Here is a 14,965-nt window from a genome sequence, read left to right on the forward strand (position 1 = left end):
GTAGCTATTGCACAAAACAGAATGAAAAAGAAAATGTAAACATAAATCAGTTATAGTGTACAAAAAAAGTTTACAACACAACAAACAGACATGATTTAAACGATTATTCCTCTTACGGCTTGTTGCTTGAGCATGGGTAAGGCATGTTGTGCTAATCATGGGCCAACAATAAAGCATATTTCATTGGCACGTTATTCGCAAAATATTCCAATTCCTTAACGATTAGTTTATTAGAGTTGAGGAAAATGCAATTTTGTATTAAGTTTTTGTTGCCAAACGATGAGATTATTTCAGTTTTCAACAGAACGGATTTAGCAAATCAGAAATAAAACTGATATAGTTCTTACTACTGCGTTACAGCGACACTGTAGCCTTATACTCCAAAACAATTCACAAGTTAATTTGCGGGTTTTTAAGCGAGTCAGATTAATTCAGTAACTGTTGATTCACACAGGGGTTCATTCACTAAACAGACTCGGCTCACAAGAGTGAATTATACTACAGTGGTCGTGTGATCAAAACTTTTACCTCCTTACCACGACTGGATGTACCATAAAGATACGTTTATTATTCCCTTCATTATCGCACCTTTGTTTAAAAAATAAATTAAAATACAATAAAAAAATATTGTCTGAAAAACTACTGACATGTATAACAAATACAGATATTCCCAATAAAAAATACCAAAAATCATGGTGTTTGTTGGTATGCTTAAAAAACAACAACATTGGATTGTGCAATATTCATTAGTTTGCACACCATATGTAACTACTGCTAAGATCTCTATAGAATTTACAATAGGTTCATCCTTTCGGCCTTTTGGAAATGGCTAATGGTTGACGTGTTTCATTGGATGTGTATTCTCTGGACAGCCCAAGGCTGGAGTGTGCCCTTGCCAAAAATTGTGAAGAAAACAGCTCCAAATATATTGATTGCTGCAGAGATGTAGAAGACAATTTGCCACTCTGGAATGGTGTTCTAGATAAAAACAAAATATTTAAGTATTTATTACTTCACAAATGTGAGAAAAAAAAGAATTTCTCTTGAAAATAAGCATTTAATGTTTGCATTTATGCATAACAAACATATGACTGTCCACACTTCAGTGACAGGCGTAGTATTAAAATAAATAAATTACTCTCTTACAGCACCTTTCTTCATTTTTTTGCAGCACATGAAACAATGTAATGCAGTCTTTACATAAAGATCAAATATTTTACATTTATATTTAAATGCAATAAATTATAACTTACAGATTTGGTCAGAGATCTTGCTATTACAGGACCCACCATGCCAGGTATAGTGGCAAATGAGTTTGTGATCCCAAGCAATATCCCAGCATATCTGTGAAGAAAAAAAGAAAAGAAAACATTTGATAAATTTATATATGAAAGTAAAGGGGTTTCATGCATGCACAGTCCTAAATCATAAAACTTGTATGATTGCCAATAAAAAGCCTTGTCTTACGAGGGAGCAATGTCCAAATAGAATTTCTCTTGAAAATAAGCATTTAATGTTTGCATTTATGCATAACAAACATATGACTGTCCACACTTCAGTGACAGGCGTAGTATTAAAATAAATAAATTACTCTCTTACAGCACCTTTCTTCATTTTTTTGCAGCACATGAAACAATGTAATGCAGTCTTTACATAAAGATAAAATATTTTACATTTATATTTAAATGCAATAAATTATAACTTACAGATTTGGTCAGAGATCTTGCTATTACAGGACCCACCATGCCAGGTATAGTGGCAAATGAGTTTGTGATCCCAAGCAATATCCCAGCATATCTGTGAAGAAAAAAAGAAAAGAAAACATTTGATAAATTTATATATGAAAGTAAAGGGGTTTCATGCATGCACAGTCCTAAATCATAAAACTTGTATGATTGCCAATAAAAAGCCTTGTCTTACGAGGGAGCAATGTCCAAATGGTTGATGTTAAATCCAGAGGCTGAAACGCCCCCTAGAGAGGAAGAGAGGGTGAGGAAGGCTATAGCCAAGACAAAGTTACAGCCAGTGTAGCCAGCAGCCACGAGGAAGACGGCTGGTCCCACCATTCCTGGACACATTCAAAACAGACACACTGATTTACTCAAAGCATTAACAGACTTCACACCACCAGTTCAATCATCCCATCAATATTTTTTTCAAATGAGCACTGTTCGGCATTAAAACTAAGTAGAAAGAATTCTTTACCTACTATAGTGAATGCCTTACGCACAATTACAGTGCGGATAAGATATTTCTCTCTCAGGAGGTCTGCCAGCTGTCCACCCAGCAAAGCCAGCAACCAACAACCAAGGTAGGGCAAAGCCGAGAGCATTCCATTCTGAGAATGACACTGAGTTCACACACTAAACGGCAAAGGGGCCTTATGATGAGAGTCAATGATCATTCTCAGATGACCTATTTGTATATTAAACACACTACTATTCAAAAGTTTGTGGTAGGTACTTTCTTTTTAAAGAAATGAATACTTTTATTTAGCAATGATCCATCAAACTGATCAAAAGTGACAGTGAGGATAATGTTAGAAAAGATTTTTATTTAAAATGCGTGTTGTTCTTTTGAACTTTCTATTCACCAAAGAGTTTCCACAAAAAAATGTTGAACTACAAATCAGCATATTAGAATGATTTCTGAAAGATCATGTGCTGCTGAAAATTCAGCTTTGCTATCACAGGAATAAATTATGTTTTAAAATATATTAAAACAGAAAATAATTGTTTTATACTGTAATACTTTTTAGAATGTTGAATATGACTGTTTTTACTGTATTTTGATCAAATAAATGCAGTCTTGGCAAGCATAAGATATTTCTTTCATATAGATAGATAGATAGATATGAACTCTTACCAACCTCTACATGGAAAACACAATTTTTATTTTGGAAGATGAAGATAAGTCAAAGTAAAAAAGATAATAAATATCACAAATGCATAATAATCTTCATCATTAGCTTACAAAGCATTCAAAACATTAAAATAAACTGGGTAAAAATACAAATTCTGATCATTAAAAAACAAAAGATGTGTCAGCCCTGCTTTGCACTCACCTGCTGGATGCTGAATCCGAGTATATCATTCATGTAGGTGGGTAAGAGAGTAAGCAGAGTGTAAAATGTCCAGTTGTAAGAGAAGTGTGCCACAACTATGGCCCATAATGGCAAAGACTTGAGAATTGATGTCCATGGGATGTAATCTGTGGTTGGGGACAGCTGCAGCAGGAAATGGCACATTTTAACACAAACAAACAATTAACGAGTCAAACATTATTTGGTTTGTGAAAAAAAAAAATCAACTTAAAGACAGACACTGTATGATATCACTGTAACGTTGCCTACTTCATTTTTTAAAGATGCCATTATGTAGGTCTTCTCATCTGCTGATATCCTTTTGTGTAAGCTGGGACTGTTACTGACAAAGTAAGCCCAAAGGACAAACCAAAGAAGTCCAACAGCTCCTATGAGTTGTAAACAAACCAAAATAAAGTGCATTTAGAGTGTACTAAGAGGAAAGTCTGTGAAAGCATCTTTAGCCTTACATTTTATGCTGCACACAGTTCACCTTTAAATGCGTAGTATAATGAAACTTACCAAATATATAAAAGACATAAGTCCAGTCTAGGTAAAAACATATCTGGCCAGACAGAGGAAGGGCTACTACAGTTCCCAGCTGAGCACCTGTAAGCGGAAAGGGAAAAAAAAGAAATAATAGTACAAATACACAAAAACTTGAGTAGATTGTTATAAATCAAACCAGGGCACCTGTGTAAGAGATAGTGAGTAGTCGACTTCTCTCCAGAGGTGGTGCCCATGATGCCCACATCGCATGCATAGCAGGATATGACACTCCCTGAAAGCACAAGAATAACCTTTTAAGACTTTTATTTTCCTAAATGAATAACACCTATATCATCTAAGGCAACATTGAAACATTGACTTGCAAACTACAAGAACAGAAAGTACTAAATCCATATGGTAGGTAATGAGTTTTGAGGTTACCTCCCCAATGCCTTCCAACACCCTGACAGCGATGAGGTAACCAGCTCCCAGATCAGTGGCTACTGGAGTCAGCAGGGTGAAGATCACAGTGCAAAGAATGCCGATACCAAAGAGCCACTTGGCACCATACTTACGTGCCAAGTAGCCACCTGGTATCTGAGTAAGTATGTATCCGTAGAAAAAAGAGCCCAGGATCCAGCCCTGAGTCTCTGAATCCCAGTCATACACACTGGCCTGTCGAGAAATTGAACTAAATATGTAACCCTGGAGCACAAAACCAGTCTTAAGTCGCTGGGGTATATAGCCAAATAGCAATAGCCAAAAAAACATTGTATGGGTCAAAATTATAGATTTTTCTTTTATGCCAAAAATCATTAGGATATGAAGTAAAGATCATGTTCCATGAAGATATTTTGTAAATTTCCAACCATAAATATATAAAAACTTTTTTTGTGATTAGTAATATACATTGCTAAGAACTTCATTCAGACAACTTTAAAGGCGATTTTCTCAGTATTTTGATTTTTTTTGCACCCTCAGATTCCAGATTTTCAAATAGCTGCATCTCGGCCAAATATTATCCTATCCTAACAAACCATACATCAATGGAAAGCTTATTTATTCAGCTTTCAGATATATAATTGACCCTTATGACTGGTTTTATGGTCACACATGATAATGCTTCTGAAATCTCATGCTTGGGCCTAAATTATTCAAAATGCGCACTATGACTGTACATTAAAAAAACTGTAAAAACTCTTTTCATTTCAAAATGAGTTTGAGAAATATGTGACATTGTTAAAAAAAAGTATTTATTTAAATTTAATTTTTTTTTAAATAAATTGAAAGAAATTTAACTTACTTTGATTAATTATATGGAAATGCATAAAAATGCAAAATATTGATAAAAAAAACAAAAAACTTATAAAACAAGAGGAGTTTGCATATGTAATATGTGAGACAATAAGTAGATGCTCTTACAGTGTGATTGTGTTTGGGCACTGGGATGCTATGATGAGGGCAGACAGAGGAACTGTTGTTGACACTGGACCTGTTTTTCAGCATGTCCACCATTGCCACACTAAGGTTCACCCTGAGGGCATATGCCACAAAGAAGCCATAACAGGACAAAAAGGCCAAGCCGTATCGTGATGAGCAGCAAGCAGGAGCTGGAAGAACAAACAGAAGATATCCTTGTCAAACCGAATTAAAGGATTCTCCCAAAATGGCTGTCATCATTTACTCACACTCATGTTGTTCCAAACTTTTAGGACTTTTTGTAACCGAGCTGTAAATGCGAATTGTCAATTTAATGTGGTGAGATAAAAAAAAACCTTTCACAGCATGCCACACCCAAAACATGCAGTGCGACCAGTGTACTCTTAATTACGAGAAAAAGACACTCTTCCAGACTGAATCATTCACAAAGAAGCACGATCTTACAGGTTTGAATCAGTCTGCTGAATTGTTCACACACTGAATTAGCTCCTGAATCTTTTTATAACCTTTAAACCCTTGTGCGCTCCTCATTTGGAAGTCACACTCATGGTCTTCGCGGTCAAAAGTGACATTTAACTTTTTTTTTCTTCAGTAAAATCAATTAATATATTTTTGTTCAATAATATTTTTTCTTTTGTATTTTAAGAGAATGTGATGGTACTAATTAATATGTATGCACTAATTATGATACATTTTTGCCATTGAAAATAGTACAACATTTTTTTTTCAAATTTTTTCAAATTATTTTTCAATTAATGCAGTATTTCAGATTAAAATAGAGACTAGGCCTTCAAAATCCAATTTTTGAAGGCAGAATAGCACCTCCTGGTGAGAGCAAAAAAAAGAAGAAAAACCTGTAATTTCATGGTGTAACCAATAGATTTCTGTATAGGACTCTATAGAGATGCTTGTGAATTGTGAGGCTTGGGATTATAGTTGTTTTTATACATAATTGTTTACTTTTATTAGGTTGTGGATTTAAATGTATATTAAGGCATTCTCAAAGACTACTTTTTGTCAAGGTTTATTATTTTTTGTTGTTTTAAATGTTGATTTGAAGTGTAGGTTTTTGCATTATTATTACTATATTCAAACCTGAACACAGAAAGCATTTTTATAAACAAAACATTAAAATTCTATAAAAATGTAACAAAAATGAACAGGAATGCTTTATCAGAGCTTAATCCTTCTGGGTCTGATCTGATTTTAACCTCTTATTTCAGTCTTCTGACTCATTTAGGCTATTTGGTTATAGCCATACCAATTCATTTGAGTATGTATAATTCTGTATGTGTGTGAGTGGATGTATCTGTTTTACACTCTTGATGTTTTAGAGTGTAACCCCTTCCTTGCTGTCCACTTGTTTACTGCATTGTAGTTGAATTATTGATTTTATTTGACATAGTTGCAGTGTTACAGTCACACCAATTCATAGGTGTGTGTACAAGTGTGTGTCCGCATGTGTGTGAGTTGGTGTGTTGATTTTGCACTCTAGATGTTTTAGAGTTTCACCCCTTCATTGCTGTGCAATTTTGTTCTGCATTGTGGGGGATTTGTAGATTGTACACACAAAAATTTTCTGTATTTTCAATTTTTTTTCCCCCATTTCCCATTCATTTCCTATGGTCAGTCATTTTTGATCGAAGACCATGTGTGAGACTATTTTTTTTACGACCACTTAGCATTTTCGAATCATGTCCTCAATTTTTTTTGTGTGTGCACATACCAAGTGCCATAAAAGTCACCAAGTTCCGATAGATTCCTAAATCTGTATCATTACTGACACATTGTTCACAAAACATGTATTACATTTTTAAATAATAATAATAAATAAATAATTTTGTAACAAAAGATTAAGACATCTGAAATTAACATATATTGATTTTACAGTTATAACTAGAGTTACTATAGTATAGTATCAGGAGGAAACAAGTTATGACAGTATATTTTTAGGGCAGCTACCTGCATGACCAATGCTCTTCCTCCTTCATGTGCCTGGATGTTTTGAAAAAGCTCTTGAATTATTCATGTAGACTGCATCAAATGCTGCGTCAATTATATCACTGACTCAACTAAAGAGATGAAGTCTGCACTTTTGGGATGATTGAATAACTGAGACATCTTTTGAATACTATAAACCAATAAGGAATTTCTCAACACGAGCTGTTCTAGCAAGTTTACAATGCAGCTGAACATTGTCAGTTAAGCACAACTATTACAACTTCATTTTCAAATGTATTGTTACCAGTGTTGGGGGTAACGCATTACAAGTAACGCGAGTTACGTAATCAGATTACTTTTTTCAAGTAACTAGTAAAGTAACGCATTACTTTTTTAATTTACAAGTAAATATGAGTTACTTTTTTCAAAAAAGTAACCCCAGTTACTTTGTTTTCCCATTTATTGACTGACAAGTCTCCCATATTGGGAGAAATCGGAAGTGCAGAGTTGTGTGTGCTGTGTGAACATGATGCTACTGTACTTCTAGACTAAATGTAAATGTGCATTAATTCATCCCACTCACAAAAAACATATTTAGCATTCGACAAAATGAATTAAAACAGTGAAAAGCAAACTCAGAATATGAAGCAAACCTGCAATAATTAAATATGTTAAATAACACAAATGTATCTAATCCCATTTTATTAACCAATGTCTTTGCTGCTGACCTTTGATGATCCAGTTCAACCGTACTAATAAGCAAAAATGACTTTAGATAAACTAACAATTGTGCTTCATTGTTTTTTTTATTGCTGAAGAGTGTTGAACCTTCTTCTCCTGTGTTCTACTGTACAGACGTGAATTTACTTTTGCTTCAGCCTGAGGTTTATTTAGGGCTGGACAATAATTCAATATCAATATGTATCGCGATATAATTTTTTTCAATACCGGTGATATGATTTTTAAACACATTTCCGATATTTCGATATACATTACCGGTGTTTCCCATACATTGATGTATTTGTGGCGTTTGACTTCGTTGAATAAACATGAGCACTGCACGTTTCAAAATCAAAACACGTGCGGGTGTTTTAAATGAATGTATCTCTGAAGGGAACCGACTGTCTTCAGAAAAGTTTCGATGACATTTTATTTTTATCTGATAAAGTAGCGTTCATGAGCGGATCTGCTTTGTTTACAGCCGTTACTGGAGAAACCGCAAGTTCTACCGCTCTCAAAGCGCCTCCTGCTGGCAGACAAGCAGTTGATCAAAAGTGAAAAGACATTTATAATGCTACAAAAGATTTCTATTTCAGATAAATGCTGTTCTTCTGAACTTTCTATTCATCAAAGAAACCTGAAAACAATTCTACTCGGTTGTTTTCAACATAATAATCAATTATTTTTGAGCAGCAAATCAGAATGATTTCTGAAGGATCATGTGACTGGAGTAATGATGCTAAAAAACATAGCTTTGAAATCACAGGAATAAATTGCATTTTAAAATATTTCCAAACAGAAAAGAGTTATTTTAAATAGTAAAAATATTTCAAAATGTTACTGTTTTTGCTGTATTTTGGATCAAATAAATGCAGGCTTGGTGAGCAGAAGAGAATTCTTTTGACTAGTATGTTAGAAGATATTAATAATTAATAAGGTGAGTCTGAGATGTTTATTTGACAGTGATTTCACATTTCTTGTTTGTATGAAGGCTAAATACAAATAAAAGGCGAACATTAATTTATTTGTGCTGTTTTTTTTCTCTAAAGTATTATATGGTTTTATATGAGGTGTCATAGACTTGGCAAATTCATTTTTCATAAGTTTGTATGCTCAGACATCTGTTGTGGGCGTTCTTGGCAGTTTTTACAAGGCTTTTTAAAATAGTGTTCATATCGATATCGGAATGATATCGTATCCACCGAAATTAAGAAATATATCGTGATATAAATTTTGGCCATATCGTCCAGCCCTAGGTTTATTCATTACACTTTTTGGTGTGAAAGGGCTCTTACATTTGCTATAAATACAACTTATTATATTAAAAACAATCAAGCCCTGCTCATATTTAAAAAGTAACGCAAAAGTAATGTAACGCATTACTTTCCATAAAAAGTAACCAAGTAACGTAATTAGTTACCTTTTTAGGGAGTAACGCAATACTGTAATGCATTACTTTTAAAAGTAACTTTCCCCAACACTGATTATTACTTTGTAAGTACTAATATTATAGCACGGATGGTACCAGCGGAATTTTTACGTGACATGTTGTAAAACTGCATAAATACATAAAAGGCATTCATAGTTAATGCCCGGCTACCTTTCTGAATGTCTCCGGTGTCTTTCCGGCGTAGTAAAGGCTGGACATGATCTTCAGTTTCTGAGTCTGACGCTGAATGCTCCATCATCTTCAGCGGCTGCTCTCCTCTCCGTCCGTCTGACCAGAAACACAACAACACAACAACACAACAAACACACTCTGAATGCGGAACCCGGGTTTCACCGTCAGCAATAATACATACCATAATAAAAGTCCCATGGTCACCAGCAGACCTCTACTGATTGTAGAGGTAAAAAAAAATTATATAATTCTCTTCTGCTCACCAAGCCTGCATTTATTTGATCCAAAATACAACAAAAGCTATAATATGGTGAAATATTTTTACTATTTAAAATAACTGCGTTCAATTTGAATATATTTTATAATGTAATTTATTCCTGTGATTTCAAAGCATCATTACTCCAGCCTTCAGTGTCACATGCTCCTTCAGAAATCATTCTAATATTCTGATTTGCTGCTCAAAAAACATTTATTTATGTTTTTTATTAATAAATTAATACTTTATTAATCATTTATATAATTATAAATTATAGAAATTAATACTTGTATTTAGCAAGGATGCTTTAAATTGATCAAAAGTGATGATAAAGACATTTATAATGTCACAAAAGATTTCTATTTCAGATAAATGCTGTTCTTCTGAACTTTCTATTCATCAAAGAAACCTGAAAAAAATCTACTCTGCTGTTTTCAACATAATATTAATAATAATAATAATAATATTTGTTTTTGAATATGATCAAATATTCAGAATATTAGAATGATTTCTGAAGGATCATGTGACCCTGAAGACTGGAGCAATGATGCTAAACAAATCAGCTTTGAAATCACAGGAATACATTACATTTTCAAATATATTCAAATCGAAAGCAGTTATTTTAAATAGTAAAAATATTTCACCATATTATAGCTTTTGATATTTTGGATCAAATAAATGCAGGCTTGGTGAGCAGAAGAGAATTCTTTAAAAAAAAAAAAAACATAAAAAAGTTTACTGTTCAAAAACCTTTGACAGGTAGTGTACTGTATGTATAAAATATTTCCCATGAAATATTTATTGATGTGGCCTTTTTATATTAAACTATGATTGCTCAAGGTTTAATCATTGACAGACTGTTGTTTTTAAGGATCCATTACCAAAAAGATTTTGTGCTTTTTCTAGTTTGTGAGCTTTATATATTATTGCAATAATTATCCACTAAGAGGGGCTAAAGTATTACAGCAGTCCATGCTTTAAGGAAATTCAAATCTGGTCTAAATCAGCAGGATTCAGCTCTCTTTTAAGATCTTCATTAGTATAATTATGTATTCAATTTTTCACAGTGAACTTTTAAATGTTACATTTTACTGTAAAGTCAAAACATGCATTATCTAAATGTGTTAGAAAATGTAAGACATTCTTTCTTCAATTTTTATAATTTTTTTTAATGTAAAGCTGCTTTGAAATAAGGTCCATTTTGAAAAGTGTTATAAATAAAACTAACATTCTAACATTCTTGTTCTATCTCTCTCTCACACACACACACACACACACACACACAGTAATAATCCTCACTTATGGAAGACAGTGAGAAAACAGTCAGAGGAGCCTTCTAATGATTTCAATTTATGTGGAATCAGTAATGTGGGAAGTACAAGCCCTCATGGCAATGAAGTGGAAACTATTTACCTATACCTAATGTAGAAAAGGCTAAGACTTGTGGAAGCTCGTAACAAAAGATGACAGAGATGATAAATGTTCAACATTAATTTATTGTGTGCAAAGAGTACATTAAAAAAGGCAAATATGAAGAACTGACTAAAGAATGAGGATGAGCTTTTCTCCAAATGAATACACAATATTTTTCAAATCTGTGAAAATTCCTGCACAGATTGCATATAAATATGTATACATTTAACAGACTTAAAATATCTTGTTAAAATACATTTCACGACTTGAAACATATAGTTTGTGTTTCAGATGTGACTAGTGTTTCTATATCATCGTTACATGGAATTAGAGCATTTCAGCACCCTGGTCTCTTAAAAACAAAAAAACAATGCCCCGAGTTTACATCAAAACATGCAAACATATAGTACATTAGTAGAACATGAAATACTTGGTATGTTATTGCAGAGGTTATGAGTATAGTTATGAATGTTAAAGAACTATTCTCCTCGATGTTACTCATCCATCTCGGTATTCCCTGATAGCACTTTACAGTGACACAAACACCATTTCTGTTCTTTGATATTTTCTACCAATGACCAACAGCCATGTCCTTTTTTCATATTCTTTCATACTTTACACAGATCTTTCCATTTATCCTACTTGCCAAAAGCCCCTTTTCCAAAACCAAAATCAGTACAACAGAGATGCAGATTACCACAAGCTCTAAATGTTTAGCTTGTCAGTAGTAGTACAGTATTTTAGAACTAAACCTCACCATTTCTATCTTCTCCATTACTACTAATGACTTTAACAAAACGTAATGATCATAATTCATACAAAAGCATTATGATAAAACATCACTGGCAACAATGCCTGGTTCTTTAATAGGTCTTATCACAGAGATACATGCAATATTATAACAATAAATCATATATAAACAGAATGCAGTTTACCAGCAACTGCCAAAAAAACAATTGTCCACAATGTCCTTAGGGACAGAGATGTCCATGTTTACGAATGCTGAAGGAATGAACTTTCTAAAAGTCAATGCAGTCATACGAAAAAATGCCACAGTCTCTCAGCCTGGGGAGGAATAGGAGAGGTATGTAGAGCTTTGGGAAGAGGAAGGCACAATTTTGGAGCATATTTAATATGGAACGTGCAAAGCCTACCCATAAACACTAAAATGCTGCTGTTTCTCTGCTAACCTGAATGTGTTTGAACATTCATGAAGAAATAAACAGGCATACTGTAACATTTGCAGTTTGGGTACAGCTATTCTCTCGTGATGGTCTCGTGCCACTTCCCAAAACGTTTTGAAAATAGTGAAGACGCAGCATAAAAACCGCTGCATCTGTCAGACACATCCTTCCTCCCCTATTTCCCTCTAAGCACATTTTCCGCATCCCTCCCTTTTTCAAAACAATGCAGATGTTAGCAGTGTACCTAAGGAAGGAGATGAATAAATGTGGCTGAGAAGGACCCAATGGAAACTAGGGTTGCTCTCTCAGTTGGGTGCAGTGTCGTCGTTGAGTTGGTCTGAAGGGACAGTAAGGTTTTGGATTTGGCGGTACACAAAGAAGAAGAGTTGTGGCTGTGGGCGGCTGTGCAGTTCGGCCTTGATCCTCTGCGGGTGATTGTCCGGGGCCAGCTGCTGTGTGGTTTCATCCATCAAGAGGAAAAGCGCGTAGTTCTCCGGGTCCGAAATTTTAAACTTGTCTGCGCATTTCTGACACACATCCTCCGTTGTGGAGTAAGGTTGCACCTGAAGTGTTTTGGCTGTACAGCCACTGCTTGCATCTTGCAGTGCAACCCGCAAGTAGTTCTGAATATAGACAAGAAGAAATCTAGGTGTAAATCCCAATATATTTCAAGCTCGTTTAAGAACACATATTTATGTTCCTAAACTTCTATTGTTTCAAGGAAGAAAAGGGAGAATATAACTTATATGACCATGTCTAATAAGGAATTGACCTGGAAATCATCCACAGATGGTGTGGTACGCTGGGTTGTGCGTCTACGGTGCCACTGGTGCAGCGTGTTACGGGTTTCAGAGCTCAGCACACGAGCTGCCTGGTCCTCCTGGAAGTTCTTGATTAGAGACATTGCCCCATATGCACTGGTCAGGTAATAGCCTCCTACAATCAGATAAAAAAAAAAACCGGAACATTAAAAAAGTTTGATACCCAATGAAATGAATAATTAATAATAACTTCAGCAGTTATTGCAGTAGCCCAATGACTGTGACGGATATGCGGAACCCACTGGGGTCTTCTAATGTACCTTCTCCATGAAGCAGTGATGGGTCCAGTAACTCCATCATGTACTCTATTTCAGCGTCCAGTTGTGGCATGTCACACTGGGCCATCACATACGTCAGCATGGGCAGGAAGTCATCTGCCCCGTACATCCTCCCTACCATTGTTACAACAAAAATTTAAATCATGAATTGAAATCAAATTATGCAGAAGTATTAGGATAATTTTGTGTGCAACCACACTCATGGATTTCACACAGATGCATCACGCTCGTGTACCTGAGTTGCTCTCCATTATGGTGTAGATAAGCTTGCACACACTGAGAAGCAGAGACACTTTCTTCTCAGGTGAGTACATCTTGCACATGTTGTGGAACTTGTGGCGAATCTTCTCTATGGCAACAGGGTCAGGGGGCAGAGCTCCATCCACACCCATCTCCTGGGGCTGCTTGGCTTTGGCCAAAACCAGATTCTCTTTCAGCTGCTGCCAAGTCCCACTGCTCACCTGGAAGTCCCGCAAGGCGGCCTCTATCACAGGCTTTAGGGGCTTCAGCACACACTTGTACATGGCTTTCTCCATCACCTGATCTATGGAGGAAAAAGACGTTATATAATAATCATATAGAAATAGAAATAATTAGAATAACTGCATATAAATATGTAACAGGTCAAAGCTAAATGCATTTTTTTTATTATGAGTAAATATTGTATAAAACAGAAATTCTCATTTGTTCACATTTATTTGTTCAAAGATAAAAGTAAAAATAAGCAATATTGTGAAACATCACAGTTTAATATAAATATTGTTTTCTAATTTAATATATTTTAGAAGGTTATTTATTCATGTGATGGCAAAGCTGAATTCTCAGCAGCCATTAGTCCAGTCTTCAGTGTCATATGATCCCTCCGAAATCATTCTAATTCTTGCTATAAAAGTATTTTCAAAATTTGTAAAAAATATATTATTTTTTTTAAGTACTTCCAATTAAAATTGCTATAAAATTATTTTCTCCAGCAAGGATCCAGAAATCCTACTCACTAATTTATATAAACTTGACAATCATGTTATCCAGCATGATTTAAAAAAAATATCCAAATGACTTTTTTTATAGCCATTACATCACATATGTTTTGGAATTTGTTTTGGTGCATTCTGAAAATAGTAACGATTGAAGGCAAAGGAACAGAAGAAAAAAAATTGGAACATAAAATCCCTCCAAAAAAGTGAACAAAATGACTGTTGGCAAGTCTATTTGTGGATGATCTGACTGTGACCATGAGTATATTGACTGGGATGTACGACGTGGTTTGTTCCATTTCCTGCTTTAAAGGGGAATATCTGCTTATAGTATTTTTACACCTGCTTTTCCAAAACTCTTCAACATTTACAAAATGTCTCCTGAAGCACAAGAGTCTCTGGTATGCTCACATATGACTCAATGCAACAAGTTGTCTTGTAACTTTGATTGTGCAAGCAGGGCTTGAAGATCATACCTAAATTGTAAAATCATCTATAAACTAGAAGTGTATGTGTAACTAAAATCATCTGATCTAAAGAGCAGAACGTAATGTTTAATCAGGTCTTGGAAAATGCTGACAGCACTGCTTCTGTCAGCACACTGGATCACTGAGGGAAGCAACTCCATCATAAGTGGTCTGACAACAGATACGCTCTGGCCGCACGGTATACTGTATGTATATATATATATATATATATATATATATATATACAGAGGGGCAAAAAAATATTTAGTCACCCACCAA

The 14,965-nt window shown here is 34.6% G+C and overlaps 2 protein-coding genes across 4 annotated transcripts in view; both read right to left on the minus strand.

Moving 5' to 3' along the window:
• Positions 1-626: 626 nt before the first annotated feature.
• LOC107585335 (sialin-like) lies at positions 627-9,449 on the minus strand. Its single transcript, XM_016272334.1, has 11 exons — positions 9,273-9,449; positions 4,994-5,181; positions 4,013-4,246; positions 3,776-3,863; positions 3,605-3,691; positions 3,353-3,471; positions 3,065-3,226; positions 2,206-2,338; positions 1,921-2,068; positions 1,707-1,797; positions 627-978 (listed from the first exon to the last, which is right to left on the minus strand). Exons 1-11 carry the CDS (start codon positions 9,358-9,360, stop codon positions 847-849), a joined length of 1,470 nt encoding a protein of 489 aa, XP_016127820.1. The 5' UTR covers positions 9,361-9,449; the 3' UTR covers positions 627-846.
• A 1,605-nt stretch (positions 9,450-11,054) lies between these two features.
• LOC107585336 (ras and Rab interactor 2-like) overlaps positions 11,055-14,965 on the minus strand; it is a 49,712-nt gene continuing 45,801 nt past the window's right edge. For all 3 annotated transcript variants that reach the window (XM_016272336.1, XM_016272335.1, XM_016272337.1), the window contains exons 9-12: positions 13,481-13,789; positions 13,228-13,359; positions 12,919-13,082; positions 11,055-12,769 (exon numbers count right to left, since the gene is read on the minus strand). In XM_016272336.1, coding sequence (XP_016127822.1) covers positions 12,452-12,769; positions 12,919-13,082; positions 13,228-13,359; positions 13,481-13,789 — 923 coding nt within the window. In that variant the 3' untranslated portion in view covers positions 11,055-12,451. The remainder of the gene's footprint in view (positions 12,770-12,918; positions 13,083-13,227; positions 13,360-13,480; positions 13,790-14,965) is intronic.

This window comes from Sinocyclocheilus grahami, unplaced genomic scaffold (assembly GCF_001515645.1).
Source record: "Sinocyclocheilus grahami isolate Dianchi unplaced genomic scaffold, SAMN03320097.WGS_v1.1 scaffold69.1, whole genome shotgun sequence".
In the NCBI taxonomy this organism is placed as follows: domain Eukaryota; kingdom Metazoa; phylum Chordata; class Actinopteri; order Cypriniformes; family Cyprinidae; genus Sinocyclocheilus; species Sinocyclocheilus grahami.

What these genes read in the sequence shown, in the direction of transcription:
- LOC107585335 (XM_016272334.1), bottom strand. Translation starts at nt 9,360, where the DNA reads ATGATGGAGCATTCAGCGTCAGACTCAGAAACTGAAGATCATGTCCAG. An exon ending in CACCGGAGACATTCAGAAAG is followed by an intron (nt 5,182 to 9,272) that starts GTAGCCGGGCAT and finishes TTGTTCTTCCAG; the next exon opens with CTCCTGCTTGCTGCTCATCA. An exon ending in TGGCATCTTTAAAAAATGAA is followed by an intron (nt 3,227 to 3,352) that starts GTAGGCAACGTT and finishes TTCCTGCTGCAG; the next exon opens with CTGTCCCCAACCACAGATTA.